Source organism: Phalacrocorax carbo, chromosome 16, assembly GCF_963921805.1.
Source record: "Phalacrocorax carbo chromosome 16, bPhaCar2.1, whole genome shotgun sequence".
Lineage (NCBI taxonomy): Eukaryota > Metazoa > Chordata > Aves > Suliformes > Phalacrocoracidae > Phalacrocorax > Phalacrocorax carbo.
In genome coordinates this window covers 10,294,606-10,318,309 of record NC_087528.1, presented here as the reverse complement: position 1 = coordinate 10,318,309, position 23,704 = coordinate 10,294,606, and the positions used below count along the sequence as shown (strand labels likewise).

The 23,704-nt window shown below is 38.3% G+C and overlaps 1 protein-coding gene across 1 annotated transcript in view; it reads right to left on the bottom strand.

The window, feature by feature from the left end:
• The window catches only part of FOXK2 (forkhead box K2), a 49,461-nt gene that overhangs the window by 8,825 nt on the left and 16,932 nt on the right, over window positions 1–23,704 (bottom strand). Inside the window, exons 2-4 of the mRNA XM_064467099.1 lie at window positions 5,908–6,102; window positions 2,965–3,112; window positions 2,375–2,521 (exon numbers count right to left, since the gene is read on the bottom strand). Coding sequence (XP_064323169.1) covers window positions 2,375–2,521; window positions 2,965–3,112; window positions 5,908–6,102 — 490 coding nt within the window. The remainder of the gene's footprint in view (window positions 1–2,374; window positions 2,522–2,964; window positions 3,113–5,907; window positions 6,103–23,704) is intronic.

The following is a 23,704-nucleotide window of genomic DNA, read 5'->3' as shown; positions in this document are numbered from 1 at the left end:
GAAAAACAACAAATGGCAGTAGGTCCTAAAACAGCTCTTCAGCGAGATCTTCGTTACTGCACTCTGCTTCACACATTACTTTATCCTCACTTTGCGGTAACGCACACAACTCTTCAGAGATGTAGAAAACTGCTAACACCCTGAAGTGGCTGTATCTATGCTTGGCTTTACACGCTTTTTTTTTTTCATCTTTTTTTTTTTTTTATGATCTATAAACCTGAAATCTCGCTAAATATTATCACTGAACAAGGAGGAAATAAAGATAGGCATACATACTGAAATACTTGTGGGGCAACAGGGGGAGAATGGAGAAAAAGCTTTACATTATCAGAAGCTCTTCAAAAATTTGCAAAATCAAATGCAAATCCTGCTCCAATGGCTGAGTTCATGACCCTGATGGCAAGTTTGGAAAACTTAAAGCAATGATAACCATGTATGGTTTCTTAAATGCAAACTGATGAAACCAAAATGGTTTTTCCTGCCAAAAATTGAAACAGAACTAGAAAGATGCCAAGAACATGTTTATAAATTGTATTAATTTCTCCGTATGCTAGAATAAAAGAGTTGATCCAAAAGTACCTGCTAAAGTAAGTTCATGAAAAGGAGTGAAGTCCTCAACAAAATGAGACATTTATATAATAAAGGATATAAATACCTCAATACTCTTATTAAGGTATAGGATCTGGATACTATACATATGTATGTCCTCTGCGTTTTGAATAATATGTGCAGATATACCCTCAAATATTATTTAAAACATCTATCATTTAAGTCACCCTAACTGTAATGTAATACCTGATGGATAAAAGCTAGCAGAGCTATTCATACATGAGATACACCTGTTAGTGTTATAGCAGTGCTTTATATGACCAGTGACTGAACAGCATCTAATTTTCAGCTTTTCCAATTAGTTTTCTGGATAGGTGCTAATTAACTATTCCAGTACATAGTGTATCTGCTGTGTCTATCGCCTTGGTTTTGTGAAGAATTTTACATCCAAATACATACACTGTTCTAAGGCAGAATTCTTTAACCATGCATTACAACGCATGCCCATGTTTGGTTCCACAATGCTTACATGAAGAAGCATTACACACAGAGATATTCAAGGTATTTCAGAATAGGAAGCAAAAAGCACACCAACATTTTACAAACAGAATCTTCTCACTAAAACAGATCTGTTTGTATGGCTGCAGCCAGGATTCTGCATTGCTTATGTGCGAAGGGAAACAAAATTCTTAGAGACTTCCTGGCCACAACAACAGCTAAGTCCTTTACCAGCCAAACCACAGCAAAAAGCCAGGAACAGTTACATTCCCCAGTAACCTTAGAATTCCTCTAAGAGTGAGTCAACATTCGTACAAGCCCTGTGACAAATAAGTATGTGAATAATATTTAAAAATCTATTCCTCTACTGAGAAGGCATGTATTCTTTAGTCTTCTGCTTGTGTAGCCAGTGGAGTATTACCACTTCCTCACTTTTCCCCTCCCCCAGTCTCTCCAAATTTTACTTCCCTGAAAATAACTTCAGAGCATGCCTCTGTTGCAGATCATGACTGTACTAAGCAGCAACACAGTGAAATTGATACCCCGTGATCGACAGTGCAGTCTGAGCGTTACATGGGCAAACTGGCCAGTCCTGCTAATTGTGCTCTTCTGTCCTTTGCTGCAACTAAAAACAGCAGCAAAGGCATTGAACCTTTCTGCGTATCTGGAAAGGCTATGCCAGACTGATTCATACTTGGTTAGTCATCCTGGCAAATGCCGAGGCTGGTCTCTTTAAAAATGAAAAGAAAGCAGAAATTAATTGTACAGAATTGAAAGGGTTTGGTCTAACTCAGTACAGAAACTATGAAGTTCACAAACAGGCCACAATGCACAAATAAAAGAGGGCACCTAAGAGTGCAAGATAATGACAGACAACACACGCTTGGTTCCTTCACTGTATTGCACGGTCAAGATCACCATTTTCAAATAAAACTGAACTTGTAACATTTAATATCTGAAAATTGTGTAAACATACGTATTTTTATCTTGAGATAAAATTAAGTTACAGAACACAACTACATTCCTAGATAGCATACGTATATTTAAATCCACAGTGCCAACTGTACTTGTCTTCCCCAAAAGTCTGTATGCATCCCTCCTAGAGCGTTAGAAAATACCATTCCATGAATAAAGCAACGTTTCAAATATAGAATAATGTAAATTGCCTTTTTTGGGGGGAGAACTTACAATCAGCAAAAAGACAACACACTCATTTGACACATTCTATTTATGAAGGGCTGTTAGGCTCACCAACTGACTTCTTACGAGTATTTATAGCTGCCAGTACTACTCACAACTAAAAAAACATTCCAGAAATCAAGTTTACCTGCCAGCCCTTGTCTGCTGTCCTGTAGTATGGATAATTTTTAGTTATGTGCGTATAAATTCCGTTTAGTGTAAGCTGCTTATCAGGTGCCATTGTAATTGCTTGTACTATTAACTGTGCATAGGAGTAAGGTGGCTTAGAGTCGTCCTGTGCAAGAAAAAGAAAAGTCTGCATCAATAAACTTTAAAGATGTACATCCCTTTCTAAATTAAAAGTTACAAAACACAATTAACATGATGTAAAGCACTTTTGGATGATCAAAATCTTGAGGCAGAAAAGAAACTAAGACAATTTTGCTCTTCTGATTAGCAGATTTTAAGATAACATTACAAATTTGGAGAAACATACAACAGGCAAGAATTTTCAGTAGCCTATAAACAGACACATAACTGAAAATACACACAGACCCTCCCCCAAAGAGAAGAGGGCTCTAAATAAATCTCACATCTAATCACAAAACCCTACAAATTGTTTTTAAAGTCTGTAACGGTAAACTGTGACAGAGTGCATATACTTTAGCAAACAAAATTTCAGAACTCTTACGTTCACTTAAGATGTAATTTATGGGTTTGATTTCAAGCAATGTTTACCTTTGGGCTATCTCCACCCGATGCTTCCTTGTCATTTTCTGACTGTGAATTGTCAGCCATTAAATGTAGGTCAGATGGTATTACACGACTCATTTTGTACCCTGAAGAGCCTGCACCACGGGGGCTAGATGGGCAGGAATTTGCAGCACTGTAGAGCATAAAAAGAAGATCCTACTATTTTGTTATACAGTATATCACCACATTATGTCTAATCAAAAAGCTCTTCTTGCAGAAAAGCCTGCTACCAGAGCTTCTAGACTACAGTTAAGGGTCTGCCAGTATTTCCATTATAAACCCTGTCTTCCAAGCCTTTCTAACTCATCCATGGAAATTAAAATCACTGCAGGAAGAAACCTGTCAGATGAAGCTCAGGCTTTCCTCCCCAAAGGAAAAAGGATTAACTGATTTATTAGGTTGTATTGTATTTGTGTAAGATGTACGAACAGAAAAGTGCACTTTCACTACATAAGCAACCACAAAATTTTAAGACACTCATTTGAAACAAGAAACACGTCTTGCGTGAAATTTCTGCCATATGCTTGTATTCAGTCTGCTTAAAACAGATCATCTCTCCTGTGCGGTATTCTTGCACATTTGAGAAAATATAGCGAGCAGTGCGGGGGGGAAGTTCTGATTCTCCTTTAAATCTAAACCAACATTATTTGAAGTGTTTACAGGTATGTGCACATACTTAAACATACATATATATTTATAAAAATCAAACTCATCTATAAATAGGATGCATCAGCACCGACTCATCTAAGTTAACACAGTATTAGGCCAACAGAGCAGATACACTGCTACAAAGCAAAAGACAGTGCCAAACAAATGAACGAAGTGGCTCGATCCCTCACATTTTGCTATCCATCACAGAAAAACAAAGATAAAATTACGTATAATTTCACTGTAACATCTTCCTAATGGCTGTCCCCCTGCCTTGCACAGTCCACTGCAACCACAGCGGCACAAAGCCGTTTTTCTTCCACAGTTTCCATTTAGCCGACAGGACAGGGACAGTCAGTGGGTGACGTCTGTCCCCTTCTCCCAAAAAAACCCCACAACTTTTGGCATTTCTCTACAAGGACACATAGTTCTCAGCAATTCATACTGTAACTGATTTCAACACAGTCCTGAGAAATTCAAAATAAGTTAACTAAAAATTAGAATGACAAAGCCTGCTGTGCCCCCAGAACCAGCCGTATCTCCAAAGGCAATCTTTAACCTAACCTGACTCTATGCTTCAAAACATCGAGTAACAAATAAAGCTAGCGAATGTTATTTAGATTCATACAATAAAGCTTTAACAAATTCACATCTGCCAAGTTTTGTTTGCCTGCCTGGCCTCTCAAGCTTTTTTACTACATCCCTTGTTACGTACAGAAACAAGGCGGGCACTGTAGAGCAGGCAATATATATAGAAAAAAATCTATTTAAGTTTCACATCACAAGAGATCTGCCAACAATTTGCTACTAGTGATATATTATACAATGGAGATGGGATTTTTTAAGTGTTGTAAGGAAGAATCTTTGATTAGAGCCAAAAGATGTAACTAATTTATTTTTTTTAAATATAGGTCACTGCTGTTCTATGTTTTCACATATCAACTGACAACATCCCTCTACTGTGCTCACTTTAGCATATATTGACAAAGCGACACATATGGTATAATCAAAGCAAGTTTACAAGTCTTCTATAAAACAGGATGATTTGAAGAGAAACTGTCAAGCTTTGCTCTCAAAATAGACTCAACACTGTCGTCCCTTTTTTTTTTTTTTTTTTTGTAATAAACTATACTCAACAGGTGCATGAAAGCCCTGAAGAGAATTACAAAATTCATAGTGAGGCAAAGACTGTGGTGATATACGTGATATTATCTGAAATATTTATGAGCTGTTCTGTCATTTCTCGGGCAAGATATGTTTTCCCTGAATTTTAATAAGAAATCAAACCTGTTATATAGTCAAGTCTAGATCTCTTTCCTCTCTGCTTCTACCATTTATCCAGATCTCATTGAACACTACGATATTGAGATAAAGATCTTGGCAATGACAGAAGTCAACTATCTTTACATTTGAACTCTATTAACAAGATCTACATTTTTAAAAAAAATCAAGCATTAACAACCGTCACTCAAGTGAAGATACAGGAAGGGAGAAGGGAACAAAAAACTTTCAAAAGCATGTATGTGACTTTGAAACACAACTTTCAGTGCCTTTAAATGACATTTTTGCTCCTGAACTTTCTATGAATTTTAAAAATTGTATCTGAACTGATTTTACCAGTTTGTGAGGACACCTCGCTTATGTTTCATTGAGCTTGGTCCCAAAAACCAAGTCAGACAATGGCTACAATTACCAAATTAAGCAGCAGAGCAAGTAAGAAAACCCAATTAGCCTCCCTTGCATAAGGCTTCCCTACAGTAAACTACGCATCTTACACTGTACTTCAAGCAAAACATCCACTTACTTCCAGCAATGACTAATCAATTACAAATCTTCTAGAGTAAGAGACCAGTCTCTTTTTCCATATTAATCATAACCAAAAAACATTTTTTCTAATCATAAACTTCAGAGATACAGTGACTATCAGAATGTTTAAAAATGGTATAATTTTGACTTATTTAAAGTGTTGCCATAAGCATGCAAGAGTAAAAATCAATCTATATTATCTGGAATGTAAGAAAAAGATAGGCTCCTTTGCTGTTCAAAGAATGCCAGGCTCCTGAGCACACTCTTACACATTTAACATGTTAAATTTGAGCATTAAAGGCTGTTGATGCAACTATCTTATTAGTTAGCAAATGGTGGTTTCCTCCAAGGCAGCTAATGCCGAGCTTCAACTACACTTTTACCACAAAAGCAAAACACTGAAAATGAATTAGAAAGCCATCCAAGGCCTGTCACCATACGTTGCCCTACGTCCAATCTGCAGGGTTTAAATACCTGATAGTTCCGGTGGGAGAAGGGAGGGGGCTGATCAGGTGAGCCATGTTGTCTGGAATGTTTATTGTTAAGGGAGAGATCTGGGGTTGCACAGGCTTCACTGGGGACTCCGGGGCCTCCTGTTTTTCTCTCTTTTCATTGGACAGAGCTGTGAATGTTATCTTGATGTTTGTGCTGGGAAACCTGAAAGTACAGCTGAAAAGTAAAAAACAAATATATAAGCCACTTGTTTACAGAATGCAAGATTTTCTGCATAATTTGCACGTATCACCTAACCTTATTTAAAAATAAAAAGGTACAGGATGGTATGTAATTACCTGTAACCATCTTCATTTTAGAAATCGTATAGAAAGATCAGTGTGAACAGAAAAAGATCCCCAAGCCAGCAACTTTAAAATTTTGAAAGAAATGTAAGCAAATGCAATTCTTTGTAACAAGGGCAGTTTACGTGTTGTCTCTAAATCTCTTGAGGTTCATCCTGATCTCACAACTGTCCCTAAAAGAAGTGCTATTCTGAAGACAAAAGGCTATTATTTTATGAGGCCAAAGAGTGGCTGCGGCAAATGAACAGGTACCTCCATGATATCAAAATTAATCAGGAGCATAAATGTTGGCCAATTTGAGGTCTACTCAGTTTCATAGACTGGTCTAACTAAAAGGTTTAGTTTGTTTTCTTTTAAAATACTTATTAAACACATATAAATCCTAATTCTGCTAATTTACAGAGCATATTGCTGTTGTAGCACTACATTCAAATACCTTTCTTGGAGTTGAATTTAAGAGCCAATTTCAATAAATTGCCCATTTTTGTAAATTACCAAAGATTGCATGCCCAAATTTAAAGACTAATGATAAATTAACACTGTGAAATTATTTCTTTAATTTGGAAAATAAAATACAATGAATGCACTTTTAAGCATTTTCCTTTCTACGTCGCTGTATACAGCATTTAGAAGTTAACCCAATTAAACAGAACACGCTATTTGTAACTTCTCAGTAAATAAACAGATTGAGCAAACAAGAAAATTTTCTCTCAACAAAAGCATCTATAAAAGTACAGTTCAAATAACTTTACTATCTTCCTCTTTCTCCAGCTGTTAGGCTACACTCAGCACTAAACCCACAGTTATATTTACACACCTCTTCCACATGATGAAAAGGACTTTCCAATGACACAACACCCAGAAACAAACCTTAGAAAATGTTTTGGTTTGGGTTTTTTGAAGCGATTCTAGGTAGATCTAGTTTTATAAAGAAGGGAAATAGCAGCATGAAGGAACAGGCTTAAGAAACACAGCTACGAATGCAAGATACAGCCTGTAAACAAAAGTGGTAGTTTCTCTGGAAAAATATATTAAACATAAAAGTGATGTAAGAATTGGAAGGAACACACAGCTGTTGAGTAGCCTTAAAAACACTAACTCTCATGTGTTTTGGTTTTTATTTCTTAAAATTATTCCAAAGATATTTATGGAACAAAGACGGCATTTGATTTTCACTACGTTTCTTGTCACATGCACCGCAGTGATTCTTTTTTCCTACAATACACACCCAAGGATCAGGAAAAAGAGAGAGAATCGACAATGACCTTCCTTTTCTCTCAGTCTTACCTCTCAGTGCGGACCATGTCCGAATTTAACAGACGACCTATTTCTGAAACATGCTCAATGTACTAAATTAGGAACAGAATCTATGCCAAAAAACTGCACATGCGTTTCAGCGAGGAAGTTAAATGGACCAATTTCTGGGTTGGTTTGGTGTTTTTTGTTTTGTTGTTGTTGTTGTTTTGTTTTTTAATGTCTCCAGTAACAACTTTTCTTTGCTTTTTCCAGTAGGAAGTATTTTTGCCTATATTGTTTCAGCGAGTCTCAGCTGTTTTGCTAATAAAAACATTTTTTAAAAAATTTAAGTTCTTCGGCAATAATGACAACACTCCTCAAGTGTATGCAAAGAGGGCTGCCAAAGGCATCCTTTTTGCTGAAGATTAAATAAAAATCCTCGGGAGAAAGTGAACAACAGTATGTTTGACATACAGACAGGTTTAACTTCTAGTCACCTGCTCCATGTATTTTATGAGGCTATTCCATACCTGCAAATTTAACATAATGCTTTTCAGATGAAACTTATTTCAACTTAAGAAGAATGCAGGAACAACTGGACATAGCTTTAGATGCTCATTCACTGGTCAGATTTCTTATTGCCTAGTAAAAAAACCCAGTACGTGATAAGCAACCAGAGTCCTCCAGTGCTGGGGTGGGTAAGGATGGGGAGGGAGGTGGATCTTCACAACTTAGACACAAGTACCAGAAATATGGAAATACATAAAATGTAGACTCGACAGTTCCTCCAGTATTCCATGTAAGTATGCATATTAAAACGTCTCCCTTCTTACACTATTGCACTGCCTTAAGGCATTATCTGCCCTTCAGGCATCTTCTGCCAAAGAAGTAAGGGCAGCTTACTCAGATGAGACTAAAGCACATATTTCAAAGCATGGCAGAGACATGGTGATCTCAGATGTTGCTTAACTTTGGGGGGGAACCACAAACAAAAAACACCCCCCAAAACAGGAGCTTTGACTATTCAAAGGTACTGTATAGGTTGTAAATGTGCCAAACAAAACTTGGAACTTATAGCCAAGAACTATGTTAAACCTAAAGGTGTTACTGTTACACTTTACAACATTTCACGTGCTGAGCTTGAAAGGATGGCGTTGTTAAGACAGACACAATATACTCACAAATCCCTATCTGGTTAGAACATGCAAACACCTGAATATTATCAAAAGATCACATCTGTCAATTGATTCATATTTGTAAACAGAGGGTTTTTTTAACGGAAGCATATTTTTAATAGCTGTAATTCAGCCAAAAAGCAGAATAAAGAGTGTATATTAACCAACAGATTTCCTGACTAAACTGCATTAACACAAACATATTACATTTACTTCCAAAATCAAGTACGGAACATGTTCTAATTTGATCAGAATCAAGTTGGTTTTGGCATATCCTCTAGTTATACAATGAACTAAACAAAAACCACAGCACACCCAGAGGGAGAGACCTGATCAAACATTTAGTCTACAGCAAGCTGGATTTGATTTTACTCATTGGTTAAAGTGTTTACAATAGTTTCATGATGTGCTACCACAGGGTGGTTGCTGTAGAAGAAACTCATCTATTCAACCCACTTTAAAAAAGAAAAGGGGAGGGGGGAAGAAAAAAAGAGTAGTTTTGCAAGCTGTCACTGTTTGCCTCATCTACTCAAGTAACTACCATTCTTCCTTTATAGGGTGATGCCATTTGGAGTAGGAAATCAAATGGAGCCACCGAGATTAATCCAACAGATTCCTAAAAACGAATGTTTACAAAACATCATGTTTTAACATTTATATGATGAAAAATGCGTTAGGTATTTAAGTGATGAAAACTAATAGCACTATTTAGCTGACATGCTGGCGCTGTATTTTATATATTTCAAACAACTATTCGCAGTATCCACACTTCAATAATTTTGTATGTTTATTGATCATGACGACTACTTGCATTGTGCTTTCTACAGAGCGTCGCACAGGAGGACAGAGCGTGCGATCCAGGGAACTGCAGCACGTGTCACAACCAAAATGTGACTCATGATCCTAATTATTCTTTTTTTTTTTGAAGTTCGTTCTGGGTTGACTACTGGAAGACAGACAAGAAGCATCAAATCATTTCAAACTATTCCCTAGAAAACTTACTATCTCGACAGCTCCCAGCCAAATGCAGACATGCTATCTACCCACTACCCCTGAGGAGTTCACCAACCTTGCAGGGTCCCAGATAAGTGTCTTGTGGGAAAATGTACAAAGTCTAGTTTTGTCACATCTGTATTTCTAATATTTTCTCACTTCCCTATAGCAGTTCTGTCTGTACTGCAGGGAAAAGCTACTTATACACTTGTAATTCTGCCTATATGAAAATACCACCTTACTGAAAATGAGGAATTCCGTCCTGTCTCCTTCCGGGGAGCCAAAACATAGAAGTACAAATTTAATTTCCTCCCTGTATGTAAACCCTTTTGTGATACTCAGTGCCTCATTATCCTTTGAATACTCCTTTTTAACTGTCATTTAAGAACCAGGACAGAAATTGGACAGAAGCTGCCATCCTACTGTTCTTTTATCAGCACCTCCAGATTTTACATCCAAATAGATTATAGGGGTTTGGCACTAATAACCCCCTAAGCCGTGGTAGTTACAACTGTGTAGTTTAATTCTATTACATTGACTATGACACTGAACACCAGTTAACGTGAGGATCCCCCTAGATTTTAAACAGACCTAGAAGAATAACAAGGTGAGAGTTTTCAAACTCTTGTTCATTTACTGAGAGCCAAGGAGAGATTCAACTTTTTACATTAGAAAGGTAAGACCCACAAAAAAAACAACCAAACAAAAAACCGGCCAGCATCTGGGAGATTGCTTTTGTCAATTTTTGACTTCAAACACTTTAAAAGCAAGCACGGGCAACACTGTAACTCACCTCAAAGGGAAACTGAGGTAATTAACAACACCTGGACCACTAAACAGATGTTTTTCAACTTAGGTTTTCTCTGAGAGTACAGCGGGCTAAAATGATGCTACTCGTACTTCCATCTCCTCCCCTATTTTGATTGGTGAACTAACATGAAAACATGGAAATCACTGTACTTCTAGCTATGCCCTCCCTTCCACAGAAGGGAGATCTGAAACTAATCCCTTTTCTAATTCCCCTTTACCTACCTACTTACAGTCTTTCCTCCACCACTCCAGCAAAAATGATCCTCACGGCCAATTCGTTTATTTGTACTTCTGGTAGAAAATACGCACACTTTGAAGCTAAAGTCACCAGTAAGATACTACAGTACATATTTCCAGGCCTGCTTTTGGTTTAATTGTATTTTAAAGTCAAGCAAAATTTGGGGTTTTTTTACATCATTCAGACAGAACCACAGAGAAATTGAGTTTGCAAGGTCTCTGAAGGTCTCTAGCCCCATCTCCTGCTCAAAGCAGGGCTAACTTCCAGGTTAGACCGGGTTGCTCAGGGCCTGGCCTAATCAAGTTTTGAAGCATTCCAAGGACAAAGTTGGCCAATTCATTCCTGTAATTAGCCACTTAACAGTGAAGGGTTTTTCCCATTTGTCCTGGTATAATTCCTTAGTTGCAACTTGCTACAGCTGCTCCTCCTCAAACTGTGAGCCGCTCGGCATAGCCTGGCTCCATCTTTTCTATAACCGCCCTTTCAGCAGGGGAAGACTACAGTTACATCCACCACTGGGCTTCTCCAGGCCAAACAAACAAATTCAAAAAGTCAAACTCCTTTAGCCTCTCCTCATGTGCCCTATGTGCCACTTCCCTAAGCATCCCAGCAGCCCTCCCCTCACCCTCCAGTTTGTCATCACTTTTGTTTGTATGGGGCCCCAAAACCAGACACTGTAACCGCCCAGTACGAGGCCAGCCTCTGCCATCACAAGAGTGCACTGCTGAAACACACACCAGCCCCTCTCCCCCAGGACCCCCCAGCCCTCCGCAGAGCTGCTCCCCACTCAGTCATTCCCAGCCTTTACCCATCCCAGACACCGGATTTTACATTTGTCTTTGCTGAACTTCAGGAGGTTCCCGTCAGTCGGTTCCTCCGGGTCCCTCTAGAAGACAGCCCTGGCCTCCAGCACATTAACCGTTCCCACCCCCAATTCGGCATTATCTGCAACGGGCACCCTCTGTCCCACACCCCAGGTCACTGATGGACAGCAGCACCGACCCCAACTCAGCAAGGTTAGAAAGAGGCACAAAGGTACCGCTTCCTCTACGTCCTTCTACATAACACCTGTAAATGAAATCGAAGACTGGCATGTCAAAACCGAGCGGCATTCAAGTGTCCATTGGAACACGGTACTTGGAAATTACAATTTGTACTACTTCCTGATAATGGGTAAATTTCAGTGTGGAAGAACAAGGACCACAATAAAATTGATTTTATTACAATGGATTATTAGGAAATTAATTATAAATTAAACTAGATCTAGCTATTGCTTTTTAACTGGATTTTAAATAAGCAAGGCTTCAAAGATGAGTCTTTACAAAAACAACAAGAAATACCAGGGAGGTAAAAAAAGCTCAGAAGTTGAAGTACAATTACATATAATTTCAGGCTTTGTAAAGTCTCTGTATCATGCCTTCGTGTCCTGAGAAAAAGGTGCACCTCTAAAGAAAGAGCTGAGCTTGGTTCCCCCCTTCAGACCCAACTGACACATGCAAAACACTAGGAAACCTGTAAGAAGAGATGCAACTCCATGTCTTGGAGATACCTGAAAGAAGTAACTTCTGTTACCTTGGAGAAAATCAACAATCCCCAGACCAAGGAGGAAGTGGCTGCTTCACTCAGCCTATCCTTTTCCAAAAGAAATATAACTACATTTCTAACTTCCTCTTCTGAATTTCATACCAACAGATTTCTGATTGTTCAACACCAAGAGCAGGCAAACTAAATTATTCACATCCAGAATTTATTTTTAAGACTTTGGGCTGTGTTTAATTGAACCACAAGTCAATACTGCAGTCCATTTCCAGAACAGAATCATCATCTTTAGGTCTAAACATAATCGACAAAACCAAAACTAATTAAAAAGACAAACTGAACCAAGCTGCTTCAAAGCAGAGTCAAAATTATAAGATAATCTTAAAGTACCAAACAGTTAAAAACCTGGGTTTCCAAACTAATAATGAAGGTAGACAGATAAATCCATCCGAACAGTGACAATATTAAATAGATGTCTGGAAACTCGCAGCACTAAATGATTACTAATAAAGTACAGGTTACTAGTAAAAAAATTACACAACTTTTTGTACCATTTTTGACTCTTCAGCTGTGCAGAGAGTTGTTTTAAAAAACCTTTTCCAGGATTACATTTAAAAGTGCTGCTGTAAAACTTACTTATAATATGAAAAAATGCTAAGAGTATAGGAAAATTAATAATGGACACACTGAAAGGGTGATCCAGTATATTACAATACTAATTAGATTACTATTCTTTTCTGTTGTCTGAAACAGAGAGAACTTTCTCAATGGGCAATTTTTTATATAGCTGCTTGTTCATCTACATGAGATATAACCTGTGCTCCGATCAGAAATTTTAGCTTTAACATCACATTTGCAAAACTTTCTGTATCATTGGTAACAGAAAAAAGGAGTATCCACTTTCCTCTATTGACCGGGGGGGTGGGGGGTGGGGGGGTGGGGTTGTTAAAAAAAATTTACTTCTAAAATTTGTATTAAAGAAACAGAAAGCCCAACTCCTCTGCTAGCTTTTTAAAAAGGAAGTTTTTAATTCTCTTCTGCTTGCAGTTGACCACACCCTGTGCAGCAATGGGAGCAACTACCCCAGCAGGAACACAGCATCACTTCCTACAAGAACATGTAGACACACATGTTGTGTTAGGATGGATTCCTCCTCCTCCTCCCTGCCTCCAGCATTTTAAACTAAGTCTCTATTTGGCTAATTTACCATAAATTTACATTTAATTATGTTTGGTCATTACTAGTCAGGACACTTCCAGAGGTTACCCAAAAAGCAACCGCCCTTTAAAAAGTGGCAGCTTTTCCATCTGGGGAGTGAATCATGACCTCGTGTGTGTTTCCCTTAATTCTCTGTATCCTTTGCAATTGATTTCTGTTGACCAAAGATCAATAGTTGCAAAGCATGTCCTCCACATCAGACAATGTGCAGGCTCTATAGCAAGCTTGACCTCCCATACCATAAGGAAAAAAACACCATCAGATTTTTAAACCAGCAATTAGACTTTTTATGCTGAGCACCCCGCACACTTTTCACAAGTATTTGTGTGTTTTTTTCAGGTGTGCCATCACTGTCTACACAGTGACATAAAGCAGTATGAAAAAACACCCTAAAGAAAAAAATATCACTGATCTATCTATACACTCAGATTCAAAAGCAAAGATCTATGCGTCTTCAGAAGTGATGAAATATTGCTGTAGCTTCGTGTTAATTCAAGATGGCCAACAGAACACTTTTACCAAATTCTAAGCAAAAGCTGGAAATATGATCTAGCTGTAAATTAATGGCTCCCCCATGGGAAATCTAGGTTACATACTTCCCTCCTCGTGTTTAGCAAGTGTATAAGAAGTATATAAACTTCTTGGTATTCATCACAGCAACGGTGTTAACCTGCTTTCAGAAGGATCTGGAACAAGCCGGTCTGCGTCAAAAAAATGATCCTATGACAACAGAATATTGATGACGACAACGGGAACATTCCTGAACCACCAGCAGCAAACACAAACTGAGTAGTGAACACATGTTCTTGTCTGAAATGGTGTTCAATTCTTCTTTCCCACTTCGAAAGCTAACTTTGTAAGAAACAATGCACACATTTCACACAATTCCTCTAAGGGCATTTAAGAGTCAAGACTGAAAAAGACATGTACTGAAGTTGTTCAACTACGGCAAATTTTGCTGCAAATGGAAATGATCCTATTAACAACTTAAAGCTGATCTCACCCCTCCCCTGCATTATTATGCTACAGAACCAAGCATTAATGAAAGTGCTATTACAAATTTTCAAAGGTTCTTGTTTTAGCAGTCAGACATTTCATTTTCTTTATATACCAACCACACAAACACTGGTATTGATCAGCAGCAAAGTCATTTAGGTTATCCTACAGTCATGGAAACGTGCTAACATTAATTAAAAATACATATCTCAAAAACACAACTTGCCACTGCATTCTCCTCTTTTCTTAAAGGGTAAAATATTTAAACCAGCAAGAAGAAGGGGGGGGGGGAAGAAACAACAACCCAAAACCTAAAGAAATTCAATACAGTAGCCCTGCACAGGCTGCAGGAACTCAGAAAGAAATTGGCCTGCAGGCAAGAATGTAGGCAGCAGTTACTGTAGAAACCAAGCTCTTCGTTGCTTTTCTCTAAGCAAAAGAAAGACACAAAAGAGCTGGAAAACAGCGATCGATGGGAAGCAGCTTATAAAGCTGCTTGTCACATCTGCTGCAGGAAAACCAGACACTAATTCATTAAAACTGCTCATGTAATGCCTCTGGAATTTGAGGCTCCCCAGCCTGTGAATACAAAAGAAACTCCGCCTATGGAAACACTGCATTTTCGGGTATTTAGCATCTCTGTACACAAAGGCTGTATGCAGAGTCAGGTTGTGTGGTCTCCACCCCTAAATTTCGTCCTAAACTATAAAAACAAATTAAAATTTGTCCAAAAGATCATGTGCCTCTATCTTTGCCAAATTTCAAAAGGCTATTTAGAGTCCCAACAGAGCATACATAACTCTATAATACAATCGTTTCCTGTTTAAAAAATAGAAACAAAACCCTTGCAACAGGAAAGTGGAAAAAAAAAATTAAAATCACCTTTTCTTCTTCCTTCCAGATAACTGCATTTAACAATGGTTTCCTAGTATCAAATATGCAAGCTCAAACTTTTACCACAACAGTAAATACCATTCAAAAACTTTTCATAAAGTATATGATTTACAATCATAGCTGAGCTGAAGCAGACAAACCAAAACCACTGTATCCTTTACTACCAAGTTAGCTAGTTACAGAGGTGCCTGGCATTTACCCCCACTTGGTTGCGGGGTGCTCATGGGGATGCAAAAGTTTATACAGAAACGCTGAAGTTATAATAATATTATTCAGTGCTAAATAGAAAGCTATCAGCAAACCAAACAAAACTGCTTAGAGCCAAACATACAGCACTTGGCATTTTACTATTCCTTACAATTAAAACAGTAGGGGGAAGTACAGTGAACAAGTGCTGTCATGATGTGTTTTGACGCAAGCATAATCATAAAAAAAGCACTCATGACTCACACATTACTTTAGTAACAAAAGACTTCATTTATTACCTCATCAGAGACCTGCATTCTATTGCAAAATTATGCCAAAACTCCCTAATCGTTACCAAAAGAACAGCTACCCACAGAGGCAAGGCTGCGCAGAAAAAATATTATTCCCGAATCAAGGAAGCAAAGTTTATTTTACATGGCCTTTTCACGAAAGAACTCTGCTTCCAAGTGCAGAACAGTCCTTTATTTCACACTGAAATCCATGACTAACTCTGGCCATTGAAGAACTACAAAAACTGCTTCCTACCAACTCTAATTTTGAGCAGACAGCAGTGTTTCATTTCCCCCTTAGCTCTGCCTGTCTGGTCAAAGAGCAGACTTTTTTCAGACTCCTCTCAGAAAGCTATGGGCATTAATTACATTTCACAATTACCTACCTAAAGATGTTTGACATCCAAGGGCCATTCCATACTTGCCTCACTTTGGTGAGACTACTGGGCATCTCAACAGAAATCAAGATTTTTATATTAGGTTCTGAGATAATTTTTTTAACCAACTGTACTCTGCAGAATGTTTATTCAAACCAGTTTTTAAATTTTTTCTTCTATTTGTGAATTCCTAAGACTTCTCTGGTGATGGTGCACTAGAAATTTTATATGCAAGGACTGCTCCACAGCCTACACAAACTTACTTTCCTTAATCACTTGCGTGGACGCTCAAGAACCCATCAAGGCTCCAAACAGTCTGAAAGGCCGCAAAGCAAAGCGATTATATTTACTCTACAACAAACACACTGTTGTTGGAAAATACTCCTCAAGAAGCACTCCTCCTGAGCTGTTCCTCTAAGACCATGCCAAGTTCTCAAATCATGGGCTGTTGTAAGGGGCAGCAGGAAGGTGCAGAAGAATAAAAAGAAATGAAAACAACAGACATGATTTAACAAGTCAGATAGTCACACAAGTGCAGATCTGTCCAGGAATAAAAAAAAACCCAGACCAAATAAAAAGCCTTCATCAGAATATACAGTAACTATTGTCACTGCACTGATAAAGGAACAACAGTATAGAGAAGGAAAGGGTATAGCACGCAAACATGAAGCACAGGATTAATTTCTCCAAGCATAAACCTGTACCTGTATTAGTCATCTAAATCTATAGTGAGTGAAAATGAACAGACACTGAACAGTGTACATCCCATAGAAGGGAAAAGCCCAAACTGGTCTGGAGCAATCAGGTCTAGGGATGCCTGTTTTTCACTGAATTTAAAGGGAGCCTAGGTATAGCGCACACATACACTCTCACTCACTCACACACACCCCAATAGTAAGCAAAATGAAACTCACTCCAAACAACAGCCAGTAAAGTGATGAAAAATGTAAGCCAGGATTCCTGAAGCATCAGTACTAACCAGGTTCTTAGCACTAAAAGCTTGACCTTGGGGATGGTTTCATGGGATACAGGGATGTAGCACTGCCAGGTGGGGCAGGCTCTTCCCTGCCTCTTGCACCAGTTCTGTTCCCAGCCACACGATTGCTCCCCTTACCTGCTACCAGGAGCCACTGGTATCTCCAGCCAATCTACTAACCCAGCAGGAAAATCCCTAGCTGAAATGTAGAAGTCTGCTGATGTTTCACTAAGTTTAAGTCATCTCACAGTCTAATCTCCCTTCAAAAAGGGTAAAGTAAAACCATCATGACACCTTAATTTAAAAGATGTATTGTACTTACTGCATAAAAATGGTTTTATTATGCAACTGTTCTAACCATTCTCTTTGGAAGACTGAAATTTGAATGAACTAATACGGAAAAATAAGCTCCAGAAGTTACTAGTCATAAAAGGAAGTGCAGAACTCTGTTTGTAAACAAGAGTGCATATTCAATGCTTTTCAACAGAAAAAAGTTTGATGAACTTGAGACCTTTTAGCTTGACCAAGAAAGCCAGTATTTTGACTGCAGATACTGTTAACAGAATGGATTATGACCACTTAAGCCCAGCATTCCTCACAAGGTTTCTACCGCTCTAAATATGTACACGTCCTAGAAACTACACGAGGAATAAAACTTGTCAGAGTAATGGCAGTTATGTATTGTGTATTAGTAAATAACGAAGGCATCTGCATGTTCTCATATATATTACTTTCAAGGTCTCAACTATAATTGACTAAACATACTGCCCTGCATTTCTGTAACATCTTTCATTAGAAAACACTGAAGTATTGAACACGCATCAACAGATTAAATCCAGCATTCTCCGCACTCCTAGGACACCAAAGTTTAAGGAGAGTGGCATTCACACAGTAACGGTGTGTGTAAGAAAGCCTGGGGTGCTGGCAAAAACAGAACCAATAGTACTGAAAAACAGGGAGAGGGGTGGCAAATCGGAAAGGGAGAGAACAAGGGTGTTTGCACTGCAGACAAAGTAAGCCACTTCAAAATCCAAGGAATTAATTTCAAAAGGCACAGCATAGCTCTTGACAAAAAGTGCTAGAAAGAGCACTGAAATTTCATCATCCCCCTGCCTCCGCCCATGAAGTACTATCCCCATTTTTAAAAACAGATTAAACAGATTTGTGACTTGGCCAAGTCGTTTTGGCAAGCGTGCAACAGAGCAGAGAACAGAACATATTTTTCCCCAACACCCAATCTTTGTTTAAACCACTGGATCAATCCTTAAGTCTTCCTTCTCCTACAACCACTTTCAGAGGCGGAACACCAGGTGAAACACCCATCTTCAATAAAAGGGAGATTATTCAATTAAGTAAGAGTGAAGTATTTCAACTGGAGTTTGCTGCACAGGAGTAGCTGCTTAAGGAGCAAAAGAATTGTGGCTGTAAAACCTACACGTAAAACATGAACATCTTAAGCAATATATCACGTCCTCCCAAACAGACCTAAAGGAATTTTCATTTCACCAGTCTTTTACTATTATACCATGAAAACTACACATTAAATGCATACATTCTAATTAAAATTTATACAGTTATATACTGAAGAGTTTGAAGATGTTAAGCTACACAAACCTCATTCCCTGTGCATCTATGAGAAGCAGGACTTCTATTATCAAACAGAAAATTAAAACAGTATTTCAAGTAATTTAAACACAAAAATAAAGCAGAAGAAGCTACAATTTATATCCTAAACATTGAAAAAATATCTGGGGAAAAAGGGCTCCCTATTTGCTTTCCTTTAGTAATAAACACGAGTTCCTCATTCAATATGACAAATACTCGTCAAGCTACTCAAACTGTTACTCATTCACGTCTGTTACTTGTACCAGCGCAAAACCACCTGCAAACGTCCCAGCAACACCAGCTGGAGGTGCTGAAAAGTAAGAGTGTGTCCTACCCACCTGCAATGTTGAAGGACTCTCTCTCTTCCTACAAAGGTTGGACTAGATGATCCCTGATCGTCTTCCAACCTGTGATTCTGTGACTTACTTGAATTTTGTGTATCTATGTTATATCTGCTATTTTTTTCATTAGTCATACTCCTACACTGCTCCATACTAATGTAATGAAATTGCAAAAACGTTCACTGGCCAAAAAAGGCCAGATTACTAAATTTTTTTTTCTCACAATAACCAAACCATTTTGGAGAGAGAAATATATGGCAAGTACTATCTTCACTTTTCTTTTTACTTCTTGCCCTATCTAAATAAAGAGCACTGCTGCACACTGTTCAACCTAGAATCATAGAATCGTTAAGATGGAAAAGACCCTTAAGATCATCGAGTCCAACCGCTAACCTATCACTGCCAAGCCCATCACTAAACCATATGCCCAAGCACCACGTCTACCCTTCTTTTAAATACCTCCAGGGACGGAGACCCCCCCACCTCCCTGGGCAGCCTGTTCCAATGCCCCACAACCCTTTCGGTGAAGAAGTTTTTTCTAATGCCCAACGTAAACTTCCCCTGGCGCAGCCTGAGGCAGCTTCCTCTCATCCTATCGCTTGTTATTAGGGAGAAGAGGCCGACCCCCCCCTCGCTACAGCCTCCTTTCAGGTAGTTGTAGAGAGCGGTAAGGTCTCCCCTCAGCCTCCTCCTAACAGAATTCCTATAGACAGGCGGCAGAGTTCGCAGTAACTGGATCGATCCCATACATCAGAGAATACTCTGTGGGAGGGTAACAACAAAAAGCATGTAGTTTGGTTGTGTAAACCAAACTTAATCGGAGGTTTTCTGGTACTAAAACAACCATGTCTTGAGAATGCTTTCTTTTGGGTTAGCTTCAGGTTCCAGACCTTTTATTATTATTCTGTGATTTAGGTTTTCCAGACCATTACATTTTCTAAAAACAGAACATCAGAATGGAAAAAACTGGTCCCGGTACGTAATGCACTATTTCACTGTACATCATACTGCTTTAAATTCTGGTTCTTCTCCGCGATATGCTAGAGCCAAACCAACTTTGTAGGTAGTAACTGACACAATATTAGTTAAAGTCTTCCAGAACAAAAATCGATATTAAGTCCAGTCTTCTCTTCCTCCTGTGCAGCCAAATTGATAGGGTTAAGTTTAGAAAATGCAGCCAACTCTGAAGAGGTTCTTGTACAGCTACACAGAGGAACATTCTGCTGAACTGCTCAAACAATTAAACTTCCTTTGATGAGCAGAAACTTGCAAAGCTTTCCCAGAGAGATATAAACATAGATATAGATATATAAAGCAAGGGGTCTTACTTTCACCCCCCTCAAAAGGGACGTGACATTTCTTCAAGTCAGGCTTCCCCAGCTTATCAGCTGAGCATCATTCTTCCCTGAATGGGGCTGACAAAACTGTCATATAAAGAACCCTCCAAATTATCCATTAAAAACTCCCCACCCACCCCCCCTCTATCTATATGCTGGACCTTCTCTATATCAGAAGACCATTTGCTGTTACTATTCAATATTTGTCACACACAAATATTGATTGCTATAAAAATCATACATTTCTATAGTGAAATTTGAATGTATGATTGCGTATTTAAGAACCATTTCATCAGTCATGGGATTTCTTCAAATTTCCACTGAAGAATCCACTTGTATAGCAAAGCTGAAGGATGCAAATGAGTTCCATGCATACGTTACTGCATAAAAAAAGAACTGCAAACACTAATTTTCACAGTACTTAAATTAACATGTTTCCATTTAGGCTTGAAAACCAACCAATATTTGAAAGATTCAGATTTTCAGAAAGATGTAATGTTGAAATGAAATGTTAATCCCTAGCTACAGAAAGCGTTTCCTAATTTCCATATATGTGTACAGCATTATACTGTATTTCCTTCAGTAATGACAAAAAAACTTTTATCCTGAGAATATTTTTTTAAAATCCATGTTAGTACAGGAAGAACCATAAAAGTGTGGCATTTACCATAATATCCAAGGTGGCCCCTAAGTTAAAGTCATCATAAATACAGAATTAGCAATTAATACTACTACATATTTGGAGCCCATTTCCCTCATTTTTAACTCATACATCAAATTATTTTATGATTTTAGAAACATTCATCTGGAAAAGTGAAAGATTAATATTTCTGTGTTTAAATTCTATTTTAAAAAATCCAAACAATAACGGAGAAGAAAGGAAAGATTAAAATATGAAGATCTAAGAGACATTTTAACAATTCTGGAAGGCACGCCCGTGGCCTTATCCTATAGCCTAATAACATGTACAATTTCCCAGTATATAGAGAACGACGTACAAGCTTTAAGTCAGAAAAGCTAAACACTAAAGATAACAGACACCTTATATGATTAAAAACAATCTGTGTAAGACTATGGTTTTTAACATCCTTTCCCAAAAAAAAGAAAGAATCAAGATTTTTTTCCCCACATATTACAAGTTTTCCATTAAATGTTAACTTTAATGCACAAGTTGGTTTGTCATGGTTTTTAGAAAGAGTCAAAAAGGTTCACTAGATATTTTTAAACTACCACTCTTTAATCGTCATCAGGAATCACATAATGAAGACCTTAAGAGCACTAATTAGTTCAGTTACAAAATTATATCTTACCATCAGTTTTGCTCTCTCTCCTGAGAAAACAACAATCCGTTTGTACGAAACTGTCACAAAAACCAGTGACTTTTCCATAAGAACTGTAAAGGCAATGAGACAGGACACCATCACCTGACACAGAAAGCTTGAAATGCAACATGAAACCCTAAAACTTTGTCACTGCTCAAAAAAACAAAACGCAAAGCTTAACAGAGCCTACCAGAAACCAGTTATCAAGTATCTGTGTTTGAAGTTGTTGCTGTGGCAAAGTGCAAAATGAGGACCACCAATCATACAGACATTTTGGAAACTACTAAAAATATTACAAGTACAGATTTGTTGCCTTTCCAGTCCAACTTCGTTGTCCACAGTGGTCACCTTTTACTTTTTTTTTTTTTTTTTTAATTCCTTCTTCTTCTGAGGTGTGTGGGTTTTTTGCCCATGGGGTAGGAGGCCAGGGACTTCTTTGCTACATGTAGGGTTTGTCAGGCCTCCCAGTGAGCTGATTCAACTCACTATGCAGTACCAACTAACCCAGCAAAACATTTTTAAGAGGAAAATAGTTTTCTCTGGGGCTAGTGAGAGAACTGGCTAACAAGGGGTCTAGTAGTGCCAGAGCCAGTGTAAGGGGGCGGCTGGACCCTGGCGCCAGGATCAGGAATTAAAAAGAATGACCAAAACCTTTCAGGAGCAGAGAACCTTTAGATCAGCTCAAATGCTGATAAGACCGGTATGTAAGATACTGTGAAGATACTTTATCAACCTTATTAATTTCTTCCCATCCGGTAATGGAAAAAACTGCACTTCTGACTGGACAGAAAACTAATCCTGAGCCTGCCTCTCTCCTCCTCTTCCAAGGGATTGTTTTTCAGGCCCACCAGTAAACTAATCTGACGTGAACACCAGAGCTAACGCACAGGACGGAACAGGATGGTTCTTCCAGCTTAACTCCCAATTAGCTTGTTTTAACTAACCTTGAAACCAAAGGGTTAGTTACAGTTTATCTTCACAGCCTGAATCTTACAAAGAGGTATGCTTAAAACAATGAGGTGAAAGTGCTGTTCATGTTGTAATAAAACTGTACTACTGTATAAATCTAACATGAAGATTAAAAAAAAACACCCCTTTTAAAAACAGGAACAATGAGAAAGATACTTTCAATTACTGCACATGCTTGAAAAATAAAGTTTTACCAATATACTTAACACGAGAAGCAAAAGCCTTCTCTAATAGTGTATTCTTTAACTCAATGCACTGTCTTAGGAGAAAACTGCATTTAAGAAAATAATCTCATAAAGAAGTATGCAAAGTTAAACATGTTACCTACAGCGCACACAAATAATTAGAGGTGATGCATTCTGAAAAGCTCACCAAGTCAAATGAATTCTGTGTCAAGTCTGACCCCATCAGAGAGGTAGTACTCCCTAAAATGTTATAAAATGCACTGCAAAGATGCGATATATTTGTAGGTACATTAAAGTTTTATTTCCTGTTGCTCCCTAGTACTCCCCAGGCTGTCAGTCTGGGTCAGCGCTCACTCACACGTTTTGTATCAGAATCCACGGCACAGAGCTGCTGCAGCTCAAGAGTCACAAGCAGTCTGAATTTGAGCTGTGATCAGAAATGGTTTTAAAGACCAGAACAGGCCTATGGAATGTATGCTTAACACCATTTTCTCTCACAGAAGATGACAAGGGATGAGGGGAAAAAACCTGCCATTTCACAGATGTTAAACATCATGGTAAAAAATCACAAAGAACAGGTATCACAGCTAACTAGTGAATATGGGCCAAGTCCCAAAAGATTAAGTGTAAGGTAATTTTATCTCTCAATTTCAAGTTGAAAATAATCAGACTAGTTTCCACAGTTTCAATGACACTACCACATGAGACACCAAGAACCGCATCCTGAAAGAACTAGCACAAAATAGGGGCGGCGACAGTGGTAAACACAGCAGAAAATTTTAGAAAT